This window comes from Microsporum canis, genomic scaffold (assembly GCF_000151145.1).
Source record: "Microsporum canis CBS 113480 supercont1.2 genomic scaffold, whole genome shotgun sequence".
Classification (NCBI taxonomy): domain Eukaryota; kingdom Fungi; phylum Ascomycota; class Eurotiomycetes; order Onygenales; family Arthrodermataceae; genus Microsporum; species Microsporum canis.
In genome coordinates, this window is record NW_003299168.1 from 1510998 (window position 1) to 1536467 (window position 25470).

The 25470-nt window shown below is 48.1% G+C and overlaps 9 protein-coding genes across 9 annotated transcripts; 5 read left to right on the forward strand and 4 right to left on the reverse strand.

Moving 5' to 3' along the window:
- Positions 1–628: 628 nt before the first annotated feature.
- Positions 629–2615, reverse strand: MCYG_02010 (RNA-binding post-transcriptional regulator cip2; the record flags this gene model as incomplete). The annotated part of the gene is made up of 3 exons (XM_002849030.1): positions 629–1605; positions 1673–2210; positions 2277–2615. 3 exons carry the CDS (start codon positions 2613–2615, stop codon positions 629–631), a joined length of 1854 nt encoding a protein of 617 aa, XP_002849076.1.
- Positions 2616–5750: 3135 nt separating this feature from the next.
- On the reverse strand, positions 5751–6617 carry MCYG_02011 (conserved hypothetical protein; the record flags this gene model as incomplete). Its single annotated transcript, XM_002849031.1, has 1 exon — positions 5751–6617. The coding sequence occupies one exon, from the start codon at positions 6615–6617 to the stop codon at positions 5751–5753; it is 867 nt and encodes a 288-aa protein (XP_002849077.1).
- Positions 6618–8651: 2034 nt separating this feature from the next.
- Positions 8652–11285, forward strand: MCYG_02012 (heat shock transcription factor; the record flags this gene model as incomplete). Its single annotated transcript, XM_002849032.1, has 3 exons — positions 8652–9100; positions 9158–10618; positions 10658–11285. The coding sequence occupies 3 exons, from the start codon at positions 8652–8654 to the stop codon at positions 11283–11285; spliced, it is 2538 nt and encodes an 845-aa protein (XP_002849078.1).
- An 811-nt stretch (positions 11286–12096) lies between these two features.
- Positions 12097–12987, reverse strand: MCYG_02013 (uncharacterized protein; the record flags this gene model as incomplete). The annotated part of the gene is made up of 4 exons (XM_002849033.1): positions 12097–12277; positions 12458–12517; positions 12571–12773; positions 12916–12987. The coding sequence occupies 4 exons, from the start codon at positions 12985–12987 to the stop codon at positions 12097–12099; spliced, it is 516 nt and encodes a 171-aa protein (XP_002849079.1).
- Positions 12988–13925: 938 nt separating this feature from the next.
- Positions 13926–14580, reverse strand: MCYG_02014 (histone H2A.Z; the record flags this gene model as incomplete). Its single annotated transcript, XM_002849034.1, has 3 exons — positions 13926–14191; positions 14225–14294; positions 14479–14580. The coding sequence occupies 3 exons, from the start codon at positions 14578–14580 to the stop codon at positions 13926–13928; spliced, it is 438 nt and encodes a 145-aa protein (XP_002849080.1).
- An 876-nt stretch (positions 14581–15456) lies between these two features.
- On the forward strand, positions 15457–16232 carry MCYG_02015 (inorganic phosphate transport protein PHO88; the record flags this gene model as incomplete). The annotated part of the gene is made up of 3 exons (XM_002849035.1): positions 15457–15485; positions 15616–15776; positions 15841–16232. The coding sequence occupies 3 exons, from the start codon at positions 15457–15459 to the stop codon at positions 16230–16232; spliced, it is 582 nt and encodes a 193-aa protein (XP_002849081.1).
- Positions 16233–16671: 439 nt separating this feature from the next.
- On the forward strand, positions 16672–18659 carry MCYG_02016 (uncharacterized protein; the record flags this gene model as incomplete). Its single annotated transcript, XM_002849036.1, has 3 exons — positions 16672–17186; positions 17259–18144; positions 18213–18659. 3 exons carry the CDS (start codon positions 16672–16674, stop codon positions 18657–18659), a joined length of 1848 nt encoding a protein of 615 aa, XP_002849082.1.
- Positions 18660–19453: 794 nt separating this feature from the next.
- On the forward strand, positions 19454–20895 carry MCYG_02017 (glyceraldehyde-3-phosphate dehydrogenase; the record flags this gene model as incomplete). Its single annotated transcript, XM_002849037.1, has 6 exons — positions 19454–19537; positions 19598–19647; positions 19711–19774; positions 19828–20512; positions 20579–20749; positions 20822–20895. 6 exons carry the CDS (start codon positions 19526–19528, stop codon positions 20854–20856), a joined length of 1017 nt encoding a protein of 338 aa, XP_002849083.1.
- A 1048-nt stretch (positions 20896–21943) lies between these two features.
- Positions 21944–25316, forward strand: MCYG_02018 (histone deacetylase hda1; the record flags this gene model as incomplete). The annotated part of the gene is made up of 14 exons (XM_002849038.1): positions 21944–22598; positions 22670–22958; positions 22985–23037; positions 23098–23236; positions 23302–23414; positions 23489–23788; positions 23847–24057; positions 24125–24172; positions 24295–24358; positions 24459–24566; positions 24622–24707; positions 24775–24854; positions 24930–25036; positions 25116–25316. The coding sequence occupies 14 exons, from the start codon at positions 21944–21946 to the stop codon at positions 25314–25316; spliced, it is 2454 nt and encodes an 817-aa protein (XP_002849084.1).
- Positions 25317–25470: the final 154 nt, after the last annotated feature.

Consider the following 25470-nt stretch of genomic DNA (forward strand, 5'->3'; position numbering starts at 1 on the left):
GCGAGTGATGATGGCGACGACTGAAGATTATGAGAATCTAACCATGTCTTAAACCAATATGAAACAAACAATGAAACACAAGCAGGCGGTCAGCAAATAAAATTATCAAAAAACTTTTCGAGACTTCCGGCAAGAAAAAGGGACGCAGTGGCGTCGACGGATAGAAACTGGTGGCCGTGCCGTTTTCTTTCCTTTTCTGCGGCTGTGGGGGATCTTGGCTGGTTATTTGTTTTTTTTTTCAAGTCTTTTTTTTGGTGGATTGTAAAATCAAGTCATTTCGTCATCCATCATCGAATCGTAAAGGGACGCTGGCGTTGGCATTGGTCAGTTGTGGTGGGCTGTTTTCATTCGTTTTTGTTCCCTCTTCCCCCTGAGCTTAACGGCTGTTTGGTATAGGTGGGAGTTGGTCGTTGGATTTCCATTCCGCATGGCATCGTCAGGTACGCGTTTTGAATTGAATTGAATTGTAAATTAAATTAAATCTCATGGGCTTTAACTCTTTGTTTCGCTTATGTCTTTTCTTCGTGTCATCGTGGTACAAGGGTCATGGATTCGTTCAGTATGGGCATACAGAGTTATCGATCGACTGGGTCCAGATTTTTCTATTCGTTTTGATTTGTTGGTTCTCCTACTCAACAATGATTTCGACACCGGGATTGCTTCTTAGCTCGTCACTGCCCCGTTGCTGGTGGCCGTTCTGACGGCGGAATCCAGTACCTCGTTCCGGTGCGGGGCCTCGGGGCTGTCTCATGGGGAGCCGTTCCTGGCTCTGGTTTTGGGTATCAAATCCAAGTCCAATGGAGCGGTTGGATCCGATGGCCCCGGCCGTGGAGCCAGATCCGTTGTTTGATCCCGCAGTGGTTGTGGGGAGGTCAGAAGCATCCCAGATGCCGCGGGTGCGGCGTGGAGAACCAGATGGGCCACCAGCGACCGAGGTACCAAGTGACAGGCTGCCTAGGCTGTTGACAAGAAGACTGTCGTCAACACGCTGCATGCCGAGAGAAGAGCCAGATGGAGTGGGCGTGAGAGTAGGGGTGTTGGAGGCTCCGCTTGTCCCGGCATCGTATGCCTGCTGTTGCTGCTGGAAACGAGCACCGTTAGTCTGCAGGGCAGCCGGGAAGCTGGCAGAGGATGGAACAGGTGATGGGGTGAAGGACCGTAGGTCTGCGAAGGACTTGGCAGCACGAAGATTCTGGGCGTTGGCGTACCCGCCTGGATTGGGCGAGTCTAGTACGTTCAAGAACGAAGACTGACGCATGCTGCTGCCATATGCCTGCTGTTCATGGCGGGATTCGCCGAAATCAATGGTTGCAGCGCGTGAGAGCCCTCGACGAGCAGCATCAGAAGTGACTGTTGATGGAATAGCTGGGACTGGAGGGCTGACGTTTGCACCAGGGCCGGCACGATAGACGTGCACTTGGCGCTGATCGCCAGTTCCACGCGAAGTATGAGCGAGACCCATGTTATGGGAGATTGTATGTACTATTCGACGCTGCGCGGGAGTGAGGTTTGTGCCAAAAATGAGAGCTTCCTTGCTCAGGTCTTGTTTGAACAAAAGAAGCTGCGAGTAGTACTGCAACGTCTGTGCATCATTCATATCAACCTCTTGAAGTGAATGTTAGTACTAGTGAGACATAAATAGGAGGGAGCTGGGGAACACTATAAAGCATACCTAGTTTACCTGCGCGTTGGGAAACTGGCGAAGGAGAGGTGGTCGGCATATGTGAGGCTAACGAAGACATGGAAGTCTGATGTTGCAATTGTGAGGTAGCCATGGGCCTGTGCTGTTCCTCAAGCTGGCCCCTACGCTCCCGTTTTTCCCTCTCAATCCTCTCACGTTCCTGCGCGGGTAGCATCTTCTTATACTCGACTCTCAACTTTCTTCCCTGAAGCTCAAAATGGTTCAACAGCTCGATCACAGTAGCTGTCTCCTCCGCCGAAGTAAAGTTTGCAAAAGCCAGACCACGGAACACGCCATTATCGAAGTGGTAGTTGAACGCATATGGCAATGGCAGGTTCATCTCAGTCATCAGCTGTATCAGCTGTTCCTTCTTCACAGCAAAAGGAATATTCTTGATGACGATGGCGGTTGGTATAAGTTCATCCTCCGTATCATGTGCGTTTTCCGCGCGAATGTGGGGAGACGGCTGGTGCTGACCAGGAGCCAGAGAGAATGAACTGGGTAGACTGTTCTGCTGATCTAACCAGGTCTATGGTGAGTTAGCAAAACAAGTGTAGCTTTACCCATAGCTTTTCCCCCTCAGATATCAACTTACAGTAGGAAGAGCGGTGCGTGAACGAACATTCCTCATCCTAGATGTAGCCGTGGCAGAGTTGACCCCGAGCCCACCCAGACCAACAGTGTTTGCATTCCACGTCTGAGCACCGGATATATCGTACGGGTAGGAGCCACTTGGCATGGTGGCATTCAGCCTGTCCAGCGGGGTCGTGTCATAGCGGCCGAGCGGTGGTTCCTCGTAGAGTGTAGAAGACATTGGGCCATAGGCATCAAACTGGCGTGAGGGCTGGCGACGAAGCTGCTGTGGTGGGTGACGATGGGAACCGGGAGAGCGGGAGGAGGACGAAGAGTTGTACATGTCCTGGTAGCCACTCATGATGGGCAGGTGTTTCAGGAGAGGAAGAAGATAAGGGGGCCGTTATATTGGGTAGCTGCAAGATCCGGCTAGACCTTGTGGGATAAAGAGACTAAGCTGCAGGTCAAGCAGGGGTGGTGATGAAAACGAAAACAGGCTGACGCGCAGGGCAACGAGGTCTGTCTAAAGGTATATCGAGCAGGTGGCGGAGGTCATCAGTTCGTCGGAAACGTCAAGGTCGTCAAGACAGCGAAGCAGAACCAGAGACGCAAGCATAAGCTAGCCAGCCAGTTGAGTCGTCTGCATGCGTACTTGGTGTTCTTATTTTTTTCTTGTTCCAAGGTGAGAAAAAAAAATTCTTGCCGGAAAGGAAGAAGAGTTGTACAGCAGAGTCGTCTCCCTGTTCGCCTTGAACAATATCTTCTTATTCACACAGGATAGGGTCGAGTCGAAGAGATATGTGTTTTGGTGGTTGGTTTTTTTTTTTGAGATATACGAAAGTGGTTGACTTTTTTTTCTCCCTTTTGACTAGAACCCGGTCAACGCACGTAGAAAAGGTGTAGTAGCTTCTCAAGGTACCGACGAAAAAGAGTCTTAATGCAAGACAAAGGACCTGGTCTATAATATGAACAGAACTGAACTGTCCACGCCAGCTGATCGAGCTGGCTGAGGGCGTCTTGATTACGAGGGCGCAGGGCCGTCAAACAGGACCCTGTACGAACAGGCAGAGAGCAACTCGACGAGCGAGAAGCGACCAGCCTCACAATGCGGAACAAACGGACTAGACAGAGAGAAAAAAAAAATATATCAGACAAGGAGGATGTAGCTGGCGTTCTTCTGGTGAAGGAGGTAAGATGGATGAAGAAGAGGGAGAAGTGCGAGAGAGAAGAAAAAAAAAAAAAAAGGAAGTCTAGGGCGGTCACGACGGCAGTAAAAAAAGTGGTTTTAAAGGCTTTTTAGTAGAGAAAAATAAAGAGAGAAACCCCGTAATACCGTTACGGCAGCCAATACACCCACCAAGAAAATAAAGGAAAAAGGGAGAGTCAGGACGCGATAGACAGACAAGAAGAGGGTGGTAGATGATGAATACGGAGAGAAGAGGGTGAGTAGTCCTAGGAGATAGAGGCAGACGCTGCTAATTATGAATGTTACAGTGCTTCACTCCGCGGTATCGCCATCTTTACAGCGTTCGTGAGCAGCATCTTACTCCCGTATATCCAAACGCTCAGCCGAGATGATTCAGGGCCAGATGCTGTTTGAGACTCGTCCAGGGGGGCTATGCCCGCGTATTCTGGATGTCTGGATGTCTCCGTATCTGTCTCTGCTGTCTCGCCGTCTCTGCTTTGCCCCTTTTCTCCCTATTTTCTAGTTCTCTTACGGGTGGGAATTGGAGAAAAGGGCTCCCCATCTACCTCCGTACATAATACACCAGACAGGAAAAAGAAACCATGCAAGAAGACGGGCCTCAACCCAAAATTATGTTATCAACCAACAACAGATCCCTGAAGGGCGGGTTCAAACGTTAGGAGGCGTATATCGATAGTTCGATGCAGCCGGCTGGATAGCTGGGAGAGAGCAAGGGGGTTCCAGAGAAGAGACAGAGGGGCGAGCTTGAGCTTGCCTGTCCACCTTTTTTACACTCACGGCAAGCCTGCTCGCTTGTTTCATTCGTCTGCAACGCCCGCCACGGCCACTTGACCATGGGCCGTCGGCCCCCTGGTGGTGAATGTGACCAGTCCCAAGATGGTCGCCTCGGTGGCACTGCAATTCGCGATACTCTTAACTTCACTGTCATCTCTTTTTTTCTATATATCGTCATGGGGAAATCGTTGCCATCGAAGCTTGAGATTGAGTCCCATTGCCTGGTTACAGAACGTTGTTCCTATACTTACATTTATACATGGCGCGTTATATAGTGTGAGCGCCTACTTTGCTTAAATAGCTCCCGCGTTACCGACATGCAGCAGTTCTTTGGCCTCCTGGCCACCCACGCCTGCGTCTACCTCGGCCGATGCACACCATACAGCAAAAAAGAAACGATAAGAGCGAAGCTCGAGTGCTAATAGTGTTAATAGTCGTCTCATAAAACTGGAGATCGCCCTCAAGGCCCGGGCCATGCGTACGATCGCGCAATAGTTTAATGCATGAGCTTGGGGGACGAACATGAGGGTACCCTCATAAAATTCAATATATTACACATCTTAGCCGACGGGTGACCCATGCGGAAGGAATACCGGGTACATCAGCCGGATCTCTCTTCACCATGCGGCTCAATGCTCGGGCTATACGGACGAGGTCACCCTGCTACATCATTCTGTCCTCTCGCGACCTTACTGGATCTTGGATAAACGCCACAACCTTCAGTCCCAGACCGGGTTGTTTAGTGACTAGAAGCACCGTTCGCATCATGTGCTGGCGTAGGTGACACAGCGTCAGAAAAACACGGCGTTCATCGACGCCCATCGATACGATTATCCGGATATCTGGGCCATGCTATCCCAACCTCGCATAATTTCTGCTTTCCTTGACCAAAACATCGACGCAGTACAAGGTCGTGGATGACCTACCCATAAATACAACAACAATTCCGGAAATCTTTCGCAAACATGACTTCCTTGACAGCACAAAGCATTTTGTATCCAAGGTTTTAATCACTGCGAGCAGCTTATAGAGTAACTCTCTGCAGGGTAATTATGCTGTTCATTTCGCCTTGGCTCAGAGTATTGATGATAATATATACGGGGGTTATCCTATTGCAGAGTGGAGTGCTCAATAATGTATATAACTTCGTGTTGTATCTAGGTTTGAAAATGAGGCTAAAGGGTAGCATATATATTTGGAGCTGCATTTATGCTTCTCCGAGGAGCAGTGTTTGGCAGGGTAGCACGGTCTATTGTAGAGTGAGTGAGTCCGGAGATAACAAAGCTTCCTCATAGGTCATCAAGCATAACTATAACCAATTATTAGACATATTCTAACTCTTGTGATAATAAAGGGTACAGTGCATAGAACTTCGAAAAGCAGAGGGCTTGGGGGAAGATGATCGAAAGGCTATGAGTACTTGTGAAACCTTCATTTTCAATCCATCAAAGGAGAATTCCCCGTGATAATTTTGACAGGTGGACTTGAGAAACCGCAAAAGAAAAAAACGCACTGTTAAATTATGCCGAAGAGGCGCCGACGAGTTCGCTCAGTCTCAAGCTCCCTTGGGAAAGGGTCAAGGAAAATAGCAATGTCGTCTCGAAAGGCCGGCGTCTCCCAAAAGGAGTCCCAAGTCATCACGTATTCCCAGTAGTCAGGAAACCAGCCCGCAGTCTCCCAGTCAATTATGCCTGTAATCCGGCCCTTCAGACAGTAGATATGACGCAGTGAAAGGTCACCATGCGTAAATTTGATACTATATTCGCGGCTATCCTGTTCAGCTATCATTTTATCGCATTCACTATGCCCAGTGGGACTCTTAAATCCACCACTTATCCCCCTATGGAAAGCAGTTACGCTTTTAAAAGGGCCACAACGACCCGTAAGTAGACGCAGGTCATCAAGGGGGCCATAATCTGTTGAGCCAACTACCGCCTTTCTAGACCCAAGAGAACGTAGCTCGTCTATATAGCCGCGTAGCTGGATAAAAAGGTTCCGTTTCTCTTCTATTGACATTGTATTGATAACCTTCGAAATGGGAACACCAGGGCATCGTTTCATCAAAATATAACAAGTCCCATCAAGGCACTTATATGTTCGAACAATTCGTGGCAAGGGCACAGTTGTATTTTTTGCGACGAACTCAATTGCCTGTGCTTCAGCTAGGATATTGTATGATCCATATTTAATAATGAGATTTGGAGTTAGGCTAAAAACCCGAGGTGCAAGTCCAGGCCTAAATCGTCGAAGGAGGCTAATCCCCCGATGAAGCAGATTTTTCTCGACCAAGAAGCGTATTCTTAATGGAAGTGTGAGTGGTTCGTGTATGGCATCGTCCCCAAGCCCAAAGCCCTCATAACTCTGGTCTATAATGCTAGCCATTAATTCGTGCTAATGGCCATGGAATGGAATAAGGCTGTAAACGAGAAGGCGGCTATTTCCACGTGACATGGCTTGTAGGCGACTGGTTTCAATCCACCAAAATTAAGTAAGCGCACAGTCCGCGATAAGGACCTTGAAACAGCTGTGATTATTTTATAGCTGTCGTCTCCTCGTAGTGCGAAAGAACTCGAATATCTTTCTAGAAAAAACCGTTGAACACGGGAAGGAATGGATATTCCCATCTTTTTAGGCTCGCTTTGATCCACAAGGGGCGCTTAACTATCCGTTTAGCTCAACCTTATATACTTATCACCATCCAGCCGTTCATGCTTTCTTTTCGCCGTACATGCTCTTGCTGGTGGCGTATAGGATCTCACCGGACGCTTCTTTAACCCACGGACAAACATCCATGTGAACTTACCTATATCCGAAAGGAAAAAAACTTAATAGTAAGACATCACCTACTGTGCGGAATATCTGTGGAGAAAGCTGCTACGATGTGGAAACCGACTCTTCAGGACAGTTGGCCTGTTCATTAGGGTCACGGGTACTTCCGAGAATCAAGGGATACCTGTGAGACTCCATACCTAGGTTCAAGCTGAGGCATAATACCGTTTGGTACCTACTTTTGAGAACAGGCCTTAGTTTGGCTTCTGACAAGGCGGTCTCGTGCGCTCATAGGTTATTTATCAGCAAACTATGATGTGCACGATGCATGTCGCAAGTTGATGAAAGAGTAAAAGGAAGACGTGTGAAGAATGGTAGAGCAGTTTCGCTATCCCGCTAAGTTGAGACAGATGAGGCCTTGAGACATGCCTTGAGACACGTCTTGAAACGAGTCCTTAAGGGCCCAGAATAAAGCAGGTCAGTCTTTATTGCTATAACTCTTTTATGGGCTCCTGTATGTATTGACAACAATAGCATTATTGACTCTGGTTCTCCTGGTGCAAGAGAAGGTGTCAAGGGTCTGACTATTAGCATTTATTGTGAGAATCTGGGGAAGAGGACATCTCTGGACAATGCCTTGTATAGAGCCTATTTCATAGATGGCTTGTCTTTCCTACGCTATGGATTTATTCATCTAACTAGAATAGGGCCTCAGAATATAGTTACATAGCTTCCAACTCTTCAACATAATTCTACCACCGCGTCTATCTTTCATAAAGAAGACAATAACACATCCTAGAACTTGCCCCCTTTGCATCTTCTATTTATCCTCCTCCCTTACCTCTTCCCATCTACCTTTTTCCTCCCCTTCTCCTCTTCCGTCTCCTTCTTTTCTCTTCAACTTCTTCCCTTTTCAGATATGCGGCTAGACTTCGCTGACTCAGCTCCCGAGACTTCCTCCGAACCAACCAGAAGCCGTTTTTTCGCCAAGCCTTCCAGACGCGATTTTGCCTATCTAACGTAATCTATCAAGAAGTTCTGCGGGAAGAAAGACGAAAGCTGACTTGTTCGCCAGCATATTTCGATATATCAACTCTTCCTCTGGGCCAGTGCGGCTTTCTTTTAATCCGGGGCTGCGATACTGTCAGCCCTACGAATTTCGCCTCATTTGATTACACCTGTGACATCCCCCTCGTTTGTTGCGTCCTGCAGGCGGTGTGTCAGAAGGCTCAAAGCCCTGCATACCATCCACCCCGTGTCGAAGAGGTAGAACAAAAGGAATACTACGCCCATATTCTGCATAAGGATCAGGGGCGCAGGGCGATTGATGACATTTCGGGTTCTCGAGTTGACCTGTTGGTTGACAAACGAATCTGATCCTCCCCGCAGGTTTTCATCAGTCGCATCCATAAGTTACGGCCAGGACAGCGCACCAGCCGCAGACACTATCCGCACCTGTTCTTTTCATCAAACTTGACCGAATTTTTGAACAATTTACCATCCTTGTTCGCTTGATATCGATTCAGACGTTATTTCACGCCCCATTGTGCCTTCCCCACGCCCGTTCAGCCCTCGCATCGAGCATACGGCAAGCCCTGGGGGTTGGCGATCTATTCTTATACGAAATATCATTATTTTCCCGATCTCATGTCGTCTCAAAGCCTCTCTCGCAAGAGACCCGCGCCAGGAGCATCTCCACTAGCCCACCAGCAGATGCAGCCATTGCCCAACTTCCCAATCCCCTCACAGCTTTCGAATGAGCAATTTCTACAGCAATGGGCGCCTAATACATCATCTTCAGGTATAAACCAATCGAATATGAACACAGGCACCTTTTCAGCGGGTGATGATGCTACCGGGCAGATGTCGAATCAACTCACAAGGCGGCCCGGAAATAACCAGATTATTGGCCGGGCCAGAATGACTGACCAGAATCTGATGCCAATGATGGAACAGAATTCGATGCGCACCAATGATCCCGGGAACTCAGGGAACGGTGAGACCGAGGCCGAGATGAGACAGAGAGCCCTTCGAGTGAAGAAGGAGGCACAAGCAAAGCGGAAACAGATTCCTCCATTCATTCAGAAGCTGACTAGGTACGTCTTATAAACTTTGTCAGCAGTATTGAATTTACTAACTAGAATGTTTCATAGTTTTCTGGATGACTCAAAAAATGCAGATTTAATTCAGTGGTCCGAGGATGGGAACTCGTTTATTGTCCAGGATGAAGATGAATTTGCAAAGTCTCTGATACCAGAGCTCTTCAAGCACAATAATTATGCTTCGTTCGTGCGGCAATTGAATATGTACGGCTTCCACAAAAAGGTCGGGCTATCAGACAACTCCATGCGAGCTAGTGAGCGGAAGAATAAAAGCCCCAGCGAATACTCTAATCCATATTTTAAACGTGGTCAACCCGATCTGCTATGGCTGATACAGAAGCCCAAAAACATGTCGGGCCAGGGCAAAGGGGGGTCGAAAGGCGGCGGCCGTGTCAAGGCGGAACCGGATGTGGATGAAGGCGAGAATGAAGAATATGAAGATGGCGGAGGCCCTAGCGGCACTGCTGGTCGGGACGATAAGTCACGATTCAGAGGTCAGCTGGCTCTCGGATCTGGAGAAGGGACTTTACCTGGAGACCAACTGTCAGATGTATATCGTGAACTACAAACTATTCGCCATCAGCAGCATGTTATATCAAGCACGATCCAGAAGCTTCGGAGGGAGCATGAACAACTTTACGAGCAGGCCGCAAATTTCCAGGAGCAACATACACGCCATGAAAACTCCATCAACGCTATCCTTACCTTCCTAGCAACTGTTTATAACAGAAGCCTCCAGGGACATGAAGGTGCTCAGGGCCTGGCTAATTCATTTGCTGGGGCTATATCCCAAGACCACCAGGGCCCCTCGGGCAACATCGTCGATGTTGATGAATTGGCAGACAACTATGAAGAGGAACTCATGCCAAACCAGCCACCATTCAAGAAACAGAGGCTACTTCTCGGTGCTCCTCCTACTCGTGATACCCAAGGCCGCCATACTATGTCTCCCAGCCCAGCTACTACCTCGTACACCCCAAACCAACACAGCTCCGGTCCTCACAAAGCTAGTGTCCAGCCCGTCTCGGAGGTAGAAGAGCTTTATGATTCTACAAGCCCTATGAACAGCTCTGTTCAGGGACAGCAGCAGCAGCGCCCACAACAACGTCAGAGTCAAACCCAACAAACACAGAACCAGCGCCAAAACCTCACACACCCACATCCGAAGCACCAAGGCTCCCCTGGCCACCTCCCACAGCGAGACATCATGTCGCTGATTCAAAATTCTAATGCGCGCAGCAACTTCTCTACTAATCCCCCTGACTTCCCCACCGTGCTCTCCTCCCTCGAAACATCAGGCGGCAATGCTCCTCTTACTGCTGCCCAGCGAGCGGACATGCTCCGTCTCATCTCCAATGAAAACGACGCCGCCCACCCATCTTCCAATCCATCCCAGAACAACGCTTTAATTACGCCTAACCCGCCTCAGATGCCATCCAACTACTCTGCCCAGCTGGCTAGCACACGTTCTGAACTGGATAATCTTGTTAAGATGCAAGCTGAGCAAGCTAGGTCGGTACAGCATCTAACCAACATGCTGCAGCCCCTTAGCCCTACAGGATCAATACCTGGCCTAGAGAACGCAAATATTCCACCTCCGCCGCTTGATCTGGACAATATCTTCAACAGTGGTGATTACTTCTCCGACATCCCTGGTGTAGAAAACTCCATCAAGGAGGGCCAGAATCAAACAGACACTACCGCCGCCGCAACAACCGTTGGGACCAATGATACCAATATAACTGCTGGCCCAGACAACAACCAAGCAGACGAACTCTTCGATTTTGATACCCTCGCCGCCGACCCGTCAGTGGACGCGTCTTTCTCCAATACCCACCCAAACCCCACGCAATCGTCGGATCCGCTTCAGTCAATACAATCTGCACCAAATTTTTTCGACACGTTTGACCAGTTTGATAACGCGACCAACTCGGGCCTTAGCGGGTTAGGCGATGTTTCGGACGCTCACAACGCGTCGGGTATCAATCTGAGCAACCTCGGTGGCACCACACCTGACTTAGATCGGAACAAGATTACAGAGACGTTTACCCCTAGCGAGGCCACAAGCCCTTCAAACACGCATGCTGACGATAGCCAGAACCTAGTGGTGGATGGTACCACAACACACACCCAAGGTAGCCCCCAGAATATACAGAGACGCGCAAGGAACCAACAGTGATAAAAGAGGTTTGTGATTGGATATGTACCTTCAAGCATCCACGGATAGTGGTATGAATGTCGTTTAATTCCTACCAGGATACCAGACAGGTGGTGCATATCCGCCTTACTGCCTCTTTTTTAATCAATAAGTCTTCTCCCATATCCTTGTTAGAAACTGCAGCGAAAGAAGGTAGACCAAACACATCTGTATCACCCCTTTCTAACTCCTAAAGACACCATTTTCAATACCCCCTTTTCTGCCCCTGCGTCATCTATACTTCCTACTTCCCTTGAATACCCCGATCTTCGTATCCCCCTACTCTAGCTTTGGTGAAGACTAGAAATTCAACGTGATAGCAAAGAAACAAACAAAAAAAGAGACAGTTCTAACCTATCTCCTATTTCCTTCTTTTTTTCTCCTATCTTATGCTCTACTGCTGCGTTCTGCTATTTAAAAAGACGCTATCAAAATTGAGAAAGCTATTATATGGTTGTTGGCGGAGAGACATGAAAATGTGCAAATACTACATGTTGATACCTCTCACCTCATCCAATATCAAAATACGTATCCAACATTTGACCAAGGACATCTCTCTGCTTCTACTGCCTTCCATATACCCACCTAGCCGCCCTCAAGTGTCATAACACAGACATAACACAGGCACAGCACCAAGAGGACAGGACAGTGGAATAAAAAGGAGGTTGGGCCAGGCGAGTTCCTTGATATTACCGTATGAGGTAAGCTGGCCAAACTGAGCAAATCAGAGCGCGTACTCTCACTTCTCGCTTAGATTTAGCCTGCTCAGAAAGGAATATAAATACCCCCTTTCTCACCCTCTTCTTCTCTTCTTCTTCTTCCTTTTCTCCTTTTCTCTCTCTCTCATGCTCGCTCTTGATAGCGGCCACATCAGCTTGGTTGATATTCCCTTGCCATCACCAATTTTCCCAGGCTTCACCCTCTCCCTTCCTCCTCTTGGAGTCCCTCTTGCTTTGCCACCATCTTTTAGCCAGCTGTACCTTCAGCATTCACTTCTCCTGCCTCTATCACCTTTCTCTTTCTTCTGCCTCATCCAGCTTTTCTCTCTCCTTCAAACCAACCTCCTCCGCTCCAAAACAACAACCCCTACAAACCAACATATCAAATCTATTTTTTCACACTATAGGTACGTATCTACCACTCTCTCACTTCACACAAGAGATTGTTTCCCAGCTTCCTTGCGTTGCTTAGGGTGTTTTCTCTTCCCCTTGCCCCTTTTCCCCTGTGAGCTACACCCTTTGGCCAGATAACACACACACACACATACACTGGCATATACCGATATATATCGGTATACTTGGCTATGATGATTGAAAGAGATGCATGACATATGCTTTTTCTTGTGGCTTCGGCTTCAAAGAACTGGCGTGTCACACACTCTGCTGAGCCTAGACAACAAACCCTTTCCCTTCCCCATGCGACGATGACATGTTCTTGATACACTTGAGTCCACGGACAATGATGGTATTCCTAGACTTTCGAGTCAGCGATGGATGTTGAAGAAGTTGGGTTTCCTATGATGAGATTCTGGATGTCCATATGCACACAGTTGTAAGCGCCTTCAAAAGCCGAACTAGCATTTCCGGTCTGAGGAAAAGAATGTGGTTTTTACCTGTGTCTTTGCTTTTGCCTGTTGCATCTTGATGTTTTGTATTTGTTTATTACTTGTTGATGTTTGAAGCATGTCATGTAGATATAGCAAGTACCTCGAGTTTCTCACTAATAGACTTGTTCTAAAGCCATGTATGTCTCTTACTATGATATACTTTTTCATACATGTAGTTACTATGGTAGAGAGCAAGTGCAAGGTAGAATCAGTTTCATTGGCTTGAGAGGAGTGACTACGTTTTAATATGTGGTGAGCATAGTATGTTCACTCGACCTGGGCGGAAGACACAGCAGAGAAGCATAAGAAACTGATAGTTATAATTGTCCCACCTTTAAAAAAACCTTCGAATAAACCAGATAAGTCACATATAGAACGCGAATGAAGAAAAGCATGCAAGCCGTTTTGTCAAGGTGTTTTTGATAGAAACAGTTCCCAGCAAGCCAGAGCCCCCACCGCATCCCATCTGCCATCCGTTATTAAACAGCGCCCTAATATAATATGACATATGACAGAAGTGGAAAAAGGAACTTTAAAGTTAAAGTAAAAAAAGCAAAGAGGATATAAGGGAAGGGAAGGGGAAAAAAAAAACCTGTTTGATATATGACTCTGAGTTGCCCTTGTTATGCAGCTGGTATGGGATGCTGGTGGGAGTGCATTTATAAGAAAAAGAACTTGGCCTGAAAAGCAGAGCTCGTCATCTGGATCTGACTTCCATTGGCGTTCAACACGTGGCAAGCAAGGGCGAGATAAGAAAAACTTGAGTGGCGGGAGGCGTAAGCGTATACGTTTCTTTCTGTAGATAATAAGGGGTTCGTTCCCAAGTCAAGCAATACCAGCGCGCGCAACGCGTAATTCATATAGTAGCAACACAAAGGCAAGGCATGGAGTAAGGATATTTGTAGTTGGTCGATAAGCGAATAAAGCAGGGGGAAAAAGAACGCCGCGTAACAGGTGATTTCTCGATGTCAAAATCGAATGGTTGATGGGGTTGTGGAAAAACGTGTTGACTAGATCTAGCCGTGTTTCTTCTTGTCGGCGCTAGTGATGAGTGCTCTGTTGATGTGTGGCAGGACACCTCCGTAGGCTATGGTGGCGCGAATGAGAGTGTCAAGTTCTTCATCACCACGGATGGCGAGTTGGAGATGTCGTGGCGTGATACGCTTGACTTTCAGGTCCTTTGCTGCGTTGCCTGCGAGCTCGAGAACTTCGGCGGTCAGATACTCGAGGACGGCTGTGGTGTAAACTGCAGCTGCGGGGGATGTGAGATTGTTGATCGGACCTAAGAATAAGAAAAGAGGGTAACAAAACATACCTTTGGCACCAACGCGCATCTTATTGCGCGTATTGCTCTTTAGGAATCTCTTGACACGACCGCATGGAAACTACAGTGGCCTTGTTAGCATCTGGCATCGCCTGGACTGCTAGATAACATTTCAATGCGCGTCTGTTCTTCTTTGCGTATACACGACCAACAAACACGTGTCATCCAGTCCTTAAACGGACAAAAAAAAAAAACGAAGAGACTGGCGGCCATCCAGCGAGTGATAAATCGAGAAATCAACGAACCTGCAGTCCAGCCTTTGCGCTGTGCGATCGTGGTCCCTTGCCGTTGGCATCTTTGGGCGCGGCCTTTCCACCTCCTACGGACTTTCCTTTACCTCCTGGCATGTTTGTATCCTTGTATATCTCGTTTTGTTGTCAGCAAGGTGTGCTAACGGTGCTATGGCGCGTCGAAGCTGGTGTGCTGTAGGGCGGGGATGATGTGTGTTCGCGTGTATTTCTTCTTCTGCTGCCTGGCAGGTTGAGTTGAGGGTTTGGAGGGATAATGTAAGTTTATCTCGTTAATGGTCGATGTTGGTCATAGCGGGCCCTTTTTGTTTTTTTTTTCTCGCTGTAGGGAGAAGGGGCGCTAGACCGGATTTGGACGGGGGGGGGGATTCAATAAGGAGTAAACAGTGAAGGGAGAGTAGAGGAGGTAGTGACGAGCAGTGGTGAAGAAGAAACCGGGGAGAGGAGAGTATTCCTGTATTTACTGTCAGTGTTAATAGTCAGTATTATCTGTAAAAGGATATGTTAGTGGTCAGCGGTGGCAGTAGTAGTTTGGAGTAGTAAGTCGATAGAGGCCCATCTTGCCAGTATTGTCCAACATCCATATTATATAGAGTATAGTGACTCAGTCAGGAGAGAAGGCTGAAGTCGCTGGCGCAGCACCAGGCCCTCTCTCCGTACAGAGACATGCCTTCGTCTTCAGCATCTTCATCGTCCCCGTCCTCATCTCCATCTTCATTCTTCCTCCGTTCTCCTTTGCTCTCTTCTTCTTTTGAGGTTCTCACTTGAGGAGAGAGACAGGCTTATGTAATCTACACGTGACTTGTAGCTTTGGTGGCCCCAGGAAACTTTTCACGGTTTTTCTTTTTTATATATTTCCAGCCCTTGCAGCCTTGGGATTTGCAGCATCGCATCGCCCTCTTCATATACCCCTTTCCCTCCTCTCTGCCTTTGCCTTGTCGTTGTCTGCAGTGCCTGGCTGTACCACCATTCATCATGGCCTTCTCAATGCTTAACCCCCAAATGTAAGCTGCCCCCTGACCGCTTTTTTTTAGCACACGGGCTTGATCCGGCTGGAGGAGCCCTCGTGCGCATCTGGATATAGCTCTGGTGAGGGTAGAAGAGCGAGAGAAACATGCTAACCTTTGTCAATAGAACCAACCTGGCCATCATTCTTGTTATGATGCAGGTGTCAAAGAAGATTCCCTTCGATAACCCCGATGTCCTCCTCGGCGTTCGCACCCTTTACATTGCCACTAACATCGCCATTGCCGCTCTGTATTACTACATCTACACCATTATTCTTCAGAAGAAAGGTGCGTCTACCTTTTGCCTGCCTTATATTCTGCCCTAGCTCAGCCCACCACTAACGAAACGCAGATTTGAAAACCCTAAAATACGTCGAACCCCCGGCCATGGGCTCCCAAGACGAACCCCGTCCCGTTGTAACCACTGTTCAGGAATACGACAAACAGCAACTCCGTGCTGCGCTCAAGTCGCAGCTAATGGGCGTCGGCATGATGGCTGTCATGCACCTTTACTTCAAATACACCAACCCCCTCCTCATGCAGTCTATCATCCCCATCAAGAGCGCCCTGGAGAGCAACATTGTCAAAGTCCACTTGTTCAACGTTCCCGCCAAGGGTGACTTGGAGAGACCATGGAAGGCTGCCGGTGGACTGATGAACATGGGACAGCCATCAGTCAAGACTGACAAGGCCAGCGTTGAGTCTGCCGAGAAGAACTGGAGGGGTGGCGCAAAGGAGGAATAAGGAGTTGGTGACCTTTCATCTTGGACGGACGGGACGGGACGGGATTGTGTATTATGAAGCTATGCGCTGTTTTACCGGTTTATGAATATTCCCTTTTTTCCTTTTCTTATGGGCTATGCATCTGTCCTTGGCTTGGCCTCTATAAAAAAACCATAGATTCAGCGGAATACATATTTTAATAGAAATGACGCGGGTATGGTTCCTCTTCTGCGTTATCTTTGGTAGAGGCATCGTTATCATACAAGGCCTGGCTGATAATTGTGCATTCGCTTAGTCAGTTAAATTTAACCCCTGCTGTTTAGAACAGAGTGCTTTTCCACTTTAGCCATATTTTACTCTGAATATACTGCTGCAAATACTTCATTATACCCTTCTCTCATTTGGATCCCTTAACACCAGCATACCCGCATATTCATCACTTTCGTTCCAGCAAAACAATATGTTAGACAAACTCCCCATTGAGCTTGTTTATGTCATTTTCTCCAATATCAAAGGTAGACTTGACTTCAAGAGTCTGTCTGAAGTATCACGGCAGTTTAACAAGCTGGCAAACCCGTTTCTATACACGAATATCATCATTTCAACCCCCAGGAAAGATAATGGAATAATAAAGGCTCATCAGAGGGCTGGTGTACTCCTGCATACCAGGGACATCCAGGTCTGGAGCGAAAAACGTGATAATTTGTTGACTATGCTCCCCAACTCCTGTAGCCACCTCGACTATGAACCTACGACCATTGATGATGAACGGAAGAACTATGCGGTTAATATTGATGCCCCAGGTGACGAAGAAGGTTATGAGGATCTCAGCATTGCCGAGATGGCGGATAAGGAACGGTGGATAGATTCTGAGGGCGAAGCCAAATTTTACGCTATCCCAGGCTTCACTGGATACAGGCGTAGAGTCTTGTCCATTTTGATTAGATGCAGGGAGGGGTCACTAAGGAGCTTTGGGTGAGTGAAGATACTCTTAACCCAGCAAAATGGTGCTATAGCTACAGGAAGTACTGACATCAGACATGATAGCTGGTATCGAAAAGACTGCATCCCTCCCGAAGTCATGGGACGAGATGGATATCTACCGACAAGGCAGAAGTTTATTGAGTCGCTTCATATAGATGTTGCTTCATTTTGTACACTTCAGGCACATGAACCCCAGTTGTTCACCCGTCTGAAAAGCCTAACATGGAATGATCTAGGGCCTGTCAATAACCCATGTGATAAGGAACTAAAGATGCTGCGGCGCTGCTTAGAGGCCAACAGCCACCAGCTAGTTCATCTTGGACTAGAAGTTTCGCACTGGGAGTACATATACTATGATCCTAATAATGATTATGCAACTATTTCAGGGGAGATTGTAAAGGCAGGTCCGGACGGCAAAAGATTCCAGTTCCCGGTTCTACAGCATCTCTCTCTGGAAGGATTCAATTTCGGCCATGACGTTGACTTGCTGGGGAGCCTGGATCCTGAGGTGCTAAATACCCTAACTATCAGAGTCTGTCCTTCCTGGCCGAGATTTCTAGACCAAATAAACGCTGCGAGACCCTCGTTTCACTTGCGGACTGTGGAGATACAATCGTGGACGGACTGGGGGGACCAAAGTACAGAGAGCATGGACCTTGTACGATTTCTCGACGGATGTGAGCCCCTCGAGAATTTTTATGTGTCTATGAGGGAATCGGCGGTTACCCTGGAGGTCTGGCAGTCACTCCTTAGACACCGACCCACTCTCAAATCGTTTACCTACTACTCTACCATGGGTGAACCGAGTAACATTATGGACACAAATCCGTATGGTCTGGCCAATCTTCTATACGAAGAACCCTACTACCGCGGGGCGGGCCCCGAGTGGAATCCTCTTGGGAAACTGGACCTGGAGTTGCTTGGAATTAACTACAACGCCGAATACTTGGTTTGTCCAGCCTGAAAGCTATGTCAAGATGATTAAGAAGTAAGCTAATGTGAAAGTCGACATCGTAGATGCCAGTATTGTCGCCGCTCACGACTATGGCCCGCCTTGAAGTCTTGATCATACGATGCAGTTGGTTCGTCCGACATTATTTTCAGTGCCCAGAAGACCCAGAAACACCATCGGTCGTCGATTGTCCTGGGCTTAATAATGAACCAGAAGAAAATGAAATGACCTTTGACGCATTTGCTCAATGGGCGTTTGGGCCCGACGGATTTCGATCACTGCAACTGATTGCACTCGGCGACTTTTCGAGTAGCCACTTTTCCAGTGGCCAGAGTGAAGCAAAATATGAAAAGCTGTTGATCTGCCCCAAGACTGAGCCGGAGTCTGAGCCTCCATTTCCTGGCAAGAACCATCGGGTCGTCACTAGGCATGATCGGATCCAACAGGACCTACTCCGCAAGCACGCTCATGCGCTGCAAGCCTGCCCTTCCTTCAATATGCACGATATATAGACTTCAACACGTCTTTTAACTATTAGTCAAGTAACCATACTCGTCCAGAGTCTCATTTTGACATGTTGACTTTCGGCTCGACGGCTCTTTTTGCGGGCTAACGTTTAGCCGACCGGACAAACACTCCTAATGCAGCAGAGTGTTTTTTTCAAGTTTGCCGCTGGGATCAAGAAGCTTTTTGAGCAGGAAAAAGAATATACTAGATGAAACCGATAGAAGTAGAAGAATAAGACGAATTGAAGAGTAGAAGAGACAGAAAGGCGTGCTGTGGTAGCAGAAGAGAGAAGGAGAGGGAAGACGGCCAGGGTGGGTATGTCAACTAGGGGAAGAAAAGACAGCCATGTCCACGAACCACCCGAACGTCTTGCTCGACGGGACATCTCGGGGAACTCTTTGCAGGGAGGAAAGGAAGAAGAAGGAAGCTGTCCGACATCCATGTTTTGCTAGTCTGTCGCGGGCGGTTGTTCTCCGATAAGCCAGACGGAAGACCCAAGCAGCCCCTGGTGTGTCACTCGTTACTATGTATGTAAGAGAGGAAGAGAGTAATAAAAGTCTCCCAGGGTAAGTTTCTGTTGCGTCAGTCGGGAGAGCAAGAAAAAAGACAAGACGGGGTGGAGGCCGCGTTATTTATTAACTTGCCCCTCGCCCACCCACTCTCTCTCGCTCTCCCCCCCGTCCTGCTCTCTTCATCCCTTCACCATCTCAGCTACTTCTTCTTCTTCTTCTTCTTCTGCTTCATCCGCTACAAGTCATTTCTAGGTAAGATGCTCTGTAGAGCCTGTTTATGAGATAGATGTTTGTTTGTGTTGATGTTGGTTGATATATAGTAACTGACCTACCCCGCCTATACAGAAACATCAGCCATCATGGTCGTCAAGGTACACACAGATAGACATCGCCAGCCCAGCAGTTCGTCCGGTTAACAAGGAATGTCGCAGGTCGGAATCAACGGCTTCGGTCGTATTGGCAGAATTGTCTTCCGCAATGCGTGAGTTGAGTCTGGATGGATGGTTTCTTTCCTTCCCTTGTTCTGACCAGATATCTACTACAGCTATGAGAACCCAGATATCGAGGTCGTCGCTGTCAACGACCCCTTCATCGAGACCAAATATGCCGTATGTCAATTCTCTGATTCCTTTCGGGTTCAACTGCTAACAGGGAAACCCAGGAATACATGTTGAAATATGACTCTCAACACGGCCAATTCAAGGATGAGATCAAGCACGACGACACGGGCCTCATCGTCGGTGGCAAGCACGTCAGATTCTACGCTGAGCGTGACCCAGCCAACATCAAGTGGTCCGAGACTGGTGCCGAGTACATCGTCGAGTCCACCGGTGTTTTCACCACCACCGAGAAGGCCAGCGCTCACTTGAAGGGAGGTGCCAAGAAGGTCATCATCTCTGCTCCCTCTGCTGACGCCCCCATGTTCGTCATGGGAGTCAACGAGGAGAACTACAAGCCCGAGATGCAGGTCCTCTCCAACGCCTCTTGCACTACCAACTGCCTTGCTCCCCTCGCCAAGGTCGTCCACAAGAACTGGGGTCTCAAGGAAGGTTTGATGACCACCATCCACTCCTACACTGCCACCCAGAAGACCGTCGACGGTCCCTCCGGCAAGGACTGGCGTGGTGGCCGTACCGCTGCTCAGAACATCATCCCCAGCAGCACCGGTGCCGCCAAGGCCGTCGGAAAGGTCATCCCAGAGCTCAATGGAAAGCTCACTGGAATGTCCATGCGTGTTCCCACCTCCAACGTCTCCGTTGTCGACTTGACCTGCCGCACCGAGAAGCCAGTCACCTATGACGAGATCAAGAAGGTCATGAAGGCCGCTTCCGAGAACGAGCTCAAGGGTATGTCTTCTGCAGGTTTTCTTTCTTGGCCCAATGGCATGTAGAGTTCAATTAACCGCAGTATAGGCATTCTCGGATACTCTGAGGACGCCATTGTCTCCACTGACATGAACGGCAACCCCAACTCCTCCATCTTCGACGCTGGAGCTGGTATCGCTCTCAACGAGAACTTCATCAAGCTCGTCTCCTGGTATGACAACGAGTGGGGTTATTCCCGCCGTGTCGTTGACCTCATCTGTAAGCCACCATAATCATTTAACTCCATTGGATTCCTCATACTGGTTCCGGCTGACCGTTTGCCTTTCACAGCCTACATCTCCAAGGTCGATGCTGGCAGCAAATAGCAATTAACAGGAAGTTCGGAGCAACGGAGCATGCTCTAGATCGAGCGTCAACTTCCTTTCCTCTCTTAGCCCATCCCGTCGCCCCCCCGCTGTCGACCAGTTGAAGTGGGTACATCCCCGGAAAAGTAAATAAAAAAAGAAGAATGTAACATCTCTTTCCTTGCCTGGCTCGGGCTCATACTCATATTAAAGAATTAAATATGAATATCAAATATCACTGAATCAAATAAAGTCAACCATTTTGAATTGTCTTATGTGAACTCACTTGTAGTCTTGAAGCTGTCTCGAAGCTGTTTCGGCACAGACAGCGAGATAATGAAACCTCACGCCCTTTGCTTTAGCTATATGCAACAATCTCCCTTCCAACAACCAACCTTAGACCCCTTTAATTTCATCAAATTATTTATCCTTTTCTTCTTCTGCTTTTCTCAGAGATGATCACGTGCCGTCTATCACTAAACATCACGTGAGTCTGTCATCTTTCTTAAGCAAAAAAGTTACCCTTCAAAGCTTCAATAATTGCTTGAATCTCTCATCTTCCTCCAGCAGGGTGTGCATTATACCCGCGTCTACACCCTGGAGTTGGCAGCTTAGATTGCCAGTCTATCATATAGATCACCATCTATGTGCCTCTTCCTCATAGTGACTTGTGTCTTTTGACCCCCATCTATACCTATACTTCCCTGTCGCATTGTTGTGTTGATGCTCAAAGGAGCTCCCTTTGCTGAGACCACCGGCTGTTTTGTTTACTGAATTGTCAATTCCCACTTTTCCTTATTCATCAGTGATAATTCATATGTCAATTGATGGGGGGTTTATGTATTTGACTGTATTTCAAGTTTGTTGCTTGCTTGTTTTCTTTTCGCCATTCCTTCTGGAGCCAGCATTGTTGGAAAAGTCATCCCACTGCCACCCACCCTTTCTAAGATAGCCGTTCTTCACTTCTGACTTCTCCAGTGGATAAGGAGAGGAATTGGACATTTCGAGACACTACCTTGATGATACCTGCTTGTACTATGACCATTGTGCTCTGACATCGACCCTCTCGTACCTTTTACAGCACACATACCAAAAACGGCCCAAGACCATGGACGGGGACGAAGACGTGGTCATGGGCGAAGCCCGCGCACCACTCCCCACAGGACACACCACCATCCCCATCGGAGGCGGTCGTCCTTCTCCCCCATCCGCGGAGGACAAATCCCTCACACCAGAAGCGCAGAACGGCACGAAAGAAACCCAGTCTCTCCTAGCAACCTTTCATCAAAAGGTACATAGCCCCGCAAAGCTGGTCAAGGAAATTGAAGACCATCAGGCTGGTATCTCTACGCCTGGCAACGATCCTACTACCGGCACCCCTCGTCCGACAGGACATATCAAGCCGGAACCTGACAGTGCCGTAGATGAAGACGCTGAAGACTCGGATTGGTCCGCTGATCACCATGAGGGGCGCAGCAGGGCGTTGCATCGTGCTCAGCTTCCAACGGGATATTGCTATGATAATCGGATGCGGTATCATTGTGAAGTGAAGCCGACGTTGGATGTGCATCCTGAAGATCCCAGGCGCGTGTATTATATCTATCGCGAGCTGGGAAGGGCAGGTCTGATTGCTGATGAGGGCGAGTTTCAGGGGTCGTTGGTACCTCAGCCGTTGAAGAGGATTGAGGCAAGGGATGCAACGGAAGCAGAAATCACCTTGGTGCATACCAAGGAACATTACGAATTTGTCAAAAACACAAAGGGTTTGTAAATCACCTAATTTATCCATATCGTTCTTTTGTTATATATTATCTATGCTAATGGGATGGAGTAGACATGTCGGAAGATGAGCTGCTTGAGCTTGAACAAACCCGTGACTCGATCTACTTCAATTCGCTAACTTTCACATCTGCACTCCTATCGTGCGGTGGTGCCATCGAGACATGTAAAGCCGTTGCAGAAGAGAAAGTCAAGAACGCCATTGCCGTCATCCGTCCTCCAGGCCATCATGCAGAGAGTAATAAGACGATGGGATTCTGTCTGTTTAACAATGTCTCTGTGGCTGCGAGGGCGTGTCAGAAGATCCTTGGCGACAAGTGTCGTAAGATTATGATACTGGACTGGTAAGTTGAGATATTTCTCGTAGCAGGTCTTTGGACGGAACTAGAGCTGACTGGACTTATAATAGGGATGTTCATCATGGTGAGTGTATATATGGTGTAGGCATTAGCACGCAAATGCACGTGTACTAACCTATTGAAGGCAACGGGGTTCAAAGGATGTTCTATAATGATCCAAACGTTTTATATATTTCCATTCACGTCTATCGAGACGGCAGCTTCTACCCCGGAGGCGATGAAGGCAACTGGGATTATTGCGGTGAAGGACTAGGCCTCGGGAAGTGCGTCTTAAGATTTTTTCTTTGCTCACGTTGACAGCCGTTATCGTACTAACGCATTTGCTAAGAAACGTCAATATCCCCTGGCCGACCCAGGGAATGGGAGACGGAGACTATCTCTACGCCTTCCAAGAAGTTGTCATGCCAATTGGGTATGAATTCGATCCCGACCTGGTCATAAGTAAGTCTTATACTGCATTAATTCTCCGCCATGCATACTCCACCACGAATTGTTTAAGATTAACAAAATGATAGTCTCTGCCGGATTCGACGCTGCTGCCGGGGACGAGCTAGGAGGATGTTTCGTTACTCCACCCTGCTACTCACACATGACGCGCATGCTGATGAACCTTGCCAACGGGAAAGTTGCCGTATGCCTTGAAGGAGGCTATAATTTCCGATCAATCTCTAAATCGGCGCTTGCAGTTACGAGGACTTTGATGGGGGAGCCGCCAGACCGCCTTATTGCCCCATCTGCTTCCCGCCCGGCAGTTGAGACAGTGCGGGAAGTTGCTATGATGCACGCGCGGTACTGGAAATGCATGTATCCGAAGGGTGTGTCTCTTTCCATGCCCCAATTGGCCTATTGTTGATACTTACTTTATATTTTCAGGCCCGTCGTCGAATTTTGCAGGAAACCGTGTCCACGGTAAGCAGCATGAGATAAAAGAGGGGAAATATGGAGATAGATGCATTAATCCACTTTGCCTAGATATCATCCGCCAATATCAAGCGAAGCAGCTCTACGACGATCATAAACTCACTAGCCTGTACATCTACCGAGACGCAATCTCCAAATCGTTCGAGAACCAAGTGCTTGCGAGGTGAGGAAGCCTGGATCCCCGCCACTGACTTTGAATAAGCGATCTGACATGGAGTGTGGTTACACAGCAACAACTACGACAAAGTTGATACTCTGCTTGTCATATTCCACGACCCGTAAGTCTTTGCCCTACATTGACCCCCTTCTCTCAGGTCCGACCATATGACACCCCCTTTGTTGAGCCTGTCAACCATGTCTGCCGTACCCGCAATTTTAACGTGTGTGCAACTCTTAACAGGCCCGAGCTGATGGGTATTCCACACCCAGTGACAAATGTGCTGGAGGCTCATAACACTTGGCTGGTATGACATCCCCCTCTGGGCCGCTGAGCCCGCAGCAAACCTGAGAAAAGAGATGAAAAAAAATAGAAGAAAGAGAAGGGAAAAAAGTGTAATCGAATAGCTAACCGGAAACAAGGCTGATAATGTCAAGGATTATATTTCATGGGCGGTTGAACATAACGTGGGAGTTATAGATGTCAATATCCCGAAGCACATATCAGAAGCCGACGTAAGTTAAAGTTATTATTATTGGCGGCGCTCAACTGACATCCATCGGGCAGCAGAACTCCAAGAGCTATGAGCGGGAAAGCCCGAACAGGGCCTTGTACTCGGAACAACTTGCGGAGTACCTGTGGGAGAACTACATCGAGTACGTCCATAATCCGTTTATCGACTGGTTCTCGGCTAGGATTTACGTGGAAACTAACAGTTGATAGGGTCAATGACACCAGCCGCATCTTCTTCATGGGTGTCGGCGATGCCTTCTTAGGCCTGGCTAACCTACTCATAAACAAAGGTACAAAACTCTTCCGTCTTGTCTCATGTTTAAAAAGTAAACCTTCCTAACCCCATGTTTTCTGCATTGCTATAGAGAGGGTGCACACCATGGTAAGCGGCGTGATCTGTTTTGTCGCGGAAAACCCCGTGCGTGCCGTGGCAAGCACCACGATCACCTGGCTCTCCAAATGGTACAAAGAGGTAAGTGCCAGCAAGCCCACGCATCCGGCTACATGTAAAGAAAGGAAAGAAAAAACACTGATAAGGAGGGGAGAAACAGAACTCTATCGTCTTCGTCTCTCACCGACACATGGTGTGGGAAGGCCAGGAGTCGAACAAGAAACAGTTCAAGCGATATGGACGGCTGGTCAAGTCGACGGAAGCGCACACCTTGAACGAGATGCTCGTCAACCACAAAGAGGACGTCTTCAAGTGGATAGAGGAGAGGGTCGAGGCCGAGGCGTCAGAGAGCAGTTCTTGAACGTTCGCCATAAATAACTTCGCACATTTTAACGGGTGGATGAAAGTCTGGACGCCTCTTGCCATGGAAGTATCATCCTGTGCTCTGTGCAGTGGGACGTGAGAAGCCAACCTATCGCTGTCAATAACTACTTACTCAGTAATAAAAGATGCAA